At 36.5% G+C, this 3,572-nt stretch overlaps 1 protein-coding gene across 1 annotated transcript; it reads left to right on the top strand.

Moving 5' to 3' along the window:
* The first annotated feature begins 228 nt into the window (after positions 1 to 228).
* On the top strand, positions 229 to 3,144 carry LOC120433718 (endonuclease domain-containing 1 protein-like). Its single transcript, XM_039600484.1, has 2 exons — positions 229 to 546; positions 1,355 to 3,144. The coding sequence occupies exons 1-2, from the start codon at positions 229 to 231 to the stop codon at positions 2,132 to 2,134; spliced, it is 1,098 nt and encodes a 365-aa protein (XP_039456418.1). The 3' UTR covers positions 2,135 to 3,144.
* The last annotated feature ends 428 nt before the right edge of the window (positions 3,145 to 3,572 follow it).

Below are 3,572 nucleotides of genomic sequence, written 5' to 3'. Positions count from 1 at the left end.
ATATCTGAGGTGACCGTATTTGAGATAATCAGAACCTGGAGCAGAAATAAAAAACTGTCTAAAACTGTTTAGAGCAAACATGGATTACTTGATCATGTTAAACATTTTAATTCACATCCAGCATCATAGCATTTTATAGGACAAAAGAAAAAGTAAGAAAAAGCATAATTATTCGTATTTAATGTAATGTCTTATAATTCTTTTGACACAGCAGTGACATCAGTGACGATGCAGCACCTCCTGCCCCTCGCTGCTATCCTTCTTCTGTCCATCATTCCCGTAGAAGCTGAAGTGGTGGCATCAGTGGAACACTGTAATGAGTTTTTTCTTCAGCAAACTCCACCACAGATCCCGGGAATTTTGGAGGGAGGGATCATCCAGGACAAGACCAGATACAAATGGATTTGTCAGACTTATAAGAACCGCAAAACATTTGTGACGCTCTACGACACCCACAACAAGATCCCAGTTTTTTCTGCTGCACAGTACAGAGGAGAAGATGGAGAAATAATAGTCAAAAGACCCAAATGGATGATTGAACCACAGGTATCAGTGCCAAATTCTATTTCAGCTGAAATAAAAAAATTTAATAATGAGGCTATGGTGCAGAATTCAAACATATTCAGTGCTTTGAAAGATATCATGCCTGTAGCTCAGGGGGTAGGGTAAGTCATCTACTAATCAGAAGGTTGGTGGCTGCTCCAGTCTTTGAGCAAGATACTGACCCTGAGTTGCTTACTGATGCCTCCATCAGAGTGAAAATGTTAGCAAGAAAGCACTTAAGCATAGAAAAAATGGGCTTGGGTGAATGAGGCATGCTGTATAAAGCATGTTGAGTTCTCAAGGAGAGTAGAAAAGTGCTATATAAGAATCAATTATCATTTATTGTAATAACTAATCACAGCACCAACTACAGCACTGCACTGATATCAAAACTCAGCTACTACTCCTGCTAATATAAACTGTTTGAAATTTTTAAGTGATCCTGTTTAAGCTTCGTTAGAGACTTTGTGTGCCTTTCATTATCATGTAATAGTGCAGCATATGTGTAATTGTTTGGTGTTAAGTCTGCTCTGACTGGATTTGGCTCAAATTAATTTACTGGTGTAAATTCAAAATTTCTTGCTATGATAGAAACATAATAATTGTTTTTAATAACTACACCCGAAGTTCCCTAAGTTGAAATATACAACTTTCTGAGCCCATTGATTTACAAGTAATCCACTTTGCAGCAACACCCACAGATCATTAATGTATCACTTCATTTTTCACAGCTTGAAACCAAATCTGCACAGTGAATCTATGTAGCAAGAACCATGCATGTATCACTAATCTACCCTTTCAATTTTGACAGCTTGAAAACATGCTAGACAACCGCAATATGAGAGGATCAAACGAGAACACCATCTATGAGCACCAGGCTGAAAATGAAAATTATAAAAATGGCTTGAATTTTACCAGAGGACACTTATTTCCAAGGTCTTACGGATCCAATTATATTGAACAAAGGTCTACTTTTACCATGACTAACATTGTTCCGCAAAAAGATAAATTCAACCATGGAAGCTGGAACAAAATGGAGAAATGTGTAAAATGTGTTTTTAATAATCACTGCAAAAATGAGGAGACCTTTGTAGTAATAGGAGCAAAGCCCAGCGACAGTCGTCTCAACCATTTGATCAATATTCCTTCAGTGCTCTGGTCAGCTTTCTGCTGCTACAGTGAGAAACAGGGCAGGTGGCTGGCAAGTGCACACTGGGGCAAGAACAACAGGAATGGTCCTAAATATCTGCTGACAAGGACCTTGGCAGACCTCAAAAAAACCCTGAGAATTGAACCATTTCCTCAAAAAGAATGCCCTCTTGATACAACGGTCTCTCACTTGTACTCAGACCTTTCCTCTAACTGCAATTGCTCACCCACATCTGTTCCTTTTACAAACACCTCTACTCCTTCAGATTCGTCACCTGTGAAAGTTTCTCTTGGAAAACGTCCCACACCCAAAGGGAAACGTTTCCTTTCCAAATCACAGATAAAGATCACAGAATTTGTTAAGAATGAGAAACTGAACAGCGTGAGAGATGTGAAGGTTAAACTGAAAAGTGTTTTTGAACAGCTAAAACCAAATGCATAAAAAATCATGAATTCAAATACTGAGCGAGTTTTAGATCAGCATTCTTCAGCATGTAAGCTTTAATCATAACAAAGTTGTTATAAACAACTGCAGCTTTCTTTAGCTTAGTTAGCATGTGAGCATCATGTAGCTTCTCACATAATAAACACAAGCATTGCCTCATTATTACATGTCTCATATTTACATACACTGCCATAAAATTATGTTTTGTACCATCATTTAAACATTATTGTGAAATGGAAGAGATTATGTCACGCTGATATTTTCTTTCTTATACTCTCTGAACACACAGTTACCATGTTACACATCACAAAGCAAACCTACCTCACTGGGTAAGTTTGAAGCTGCATTAAGGAAACTGGGAGAAACAACTCAGGCCTGAGTAAAAACCTCCAGGTTCCTCACGCTCCTGAAAAAGTGTAGAAGTTAAAACAGAGATGCAAACAGAGAATATATAACAATTATATAACAAAATGAGACTTCCTCCTTCTTGACCTCTTTGAAAGCTATGAATTAAACATGAAACAAAAAAACGGTTCTTAAATTTGTTATAGACTGTTATTGTGTCTATGATCTCTAAAATCAGATGATCATGTTCACAACTTGCAGGTTGGACGAATTATATCCAGTATTGTTAGTACTTTATTTATCAGTTTAACTATCTACATATATTTACAAATGATGTGAAAGAAGAGCTAAAATAAACTTTAATACAGTAGCAATGTTATTTGTAAAGTTCTTGCCCTGCTGTGGTTTGTATATTCTAGCTGTGTGTCACTTTACTTTGTTACATATCAGGTGAAACACTTCTGCAAATGATGCACTTGGAAATTCACTCCGAGCTCCTCCAACGAGCCTCTCCTCTCTTTGTTCAACCCCGTTATTCTTTTTTTTCCAGAGATTGTTTTGGATATCTTGTTGTTTGAGGCACAAATTACTAAAGTTTTTGAGGCAAAATTTTCCATTTATGATATTCAACTGTATTAATAAATTTCACTTGAGTTGTTAAAACACGCTGTAGCTCTCTTGCGCTTTGAAACCAATAAACTTAAGTCATATATATGATAATACTCTTGTATTATTCCTATTAATAGACGTTTGCAGTTTGTTAAGACTGTCTGTGAATAGTGATGACAGAGATATTAACCTAAACTCAAAAGAGCCAAAGGAAATCAAGACTAGAACTTATTAGGATCAGACATTTAGGCTCAGATTTCTCTCAATGACTTTTTTATGGACTAATAACAGTCATCATAAAACACTGTAGAGAAGTGTATTTTATTATCTTTGGAGCAGAATTGGCTGAAATCGTTGGCTTCTATAAGCTGTAAAAACTTGAGATTTTAAAATGTACTCACGCAGTGTGTGATTTTGTGAAACATTATGACATCATTGCATTGAAAAGCCATATGTGTTGCACAGCATACCTCTTGACCTT

This window comes from Oreochromis aureus, linkage group 3 (genome assembly GCF_013358895.1).
Source record: "Oreochromis aureus strain Israel breed Guangdong linkage group 3, ZZ_aureus, whole genome shotgun sequence".
NCBI lineage: Eukaryota > Metazoa > Chordata > Actinopteri > Cichliformes > Cichlidae > Oreochromis > Oreochromis aureus.
This window is presented reverse-complemented; position numbering and strand designations above follow the sequence as displayed.

What these genes read in the sequence shown, in the direction of transcription:
- LOC120433718 (XM_039600484.1), top strand. Translation starts at nt 229, where the DNA reads ATGCAGCACCTCCTGCCCCTCGCTGCTATCCTTCTTCTGTCCATCATT. An exon ending in AATGGATGATTGAACCACAG is followed by an intron (nt 547 to 1,354) that starts GTATCAGTGCCA and finishes CAATTTTGACAG; the next exon opens with CTTGAAAACATGCTAGACAA.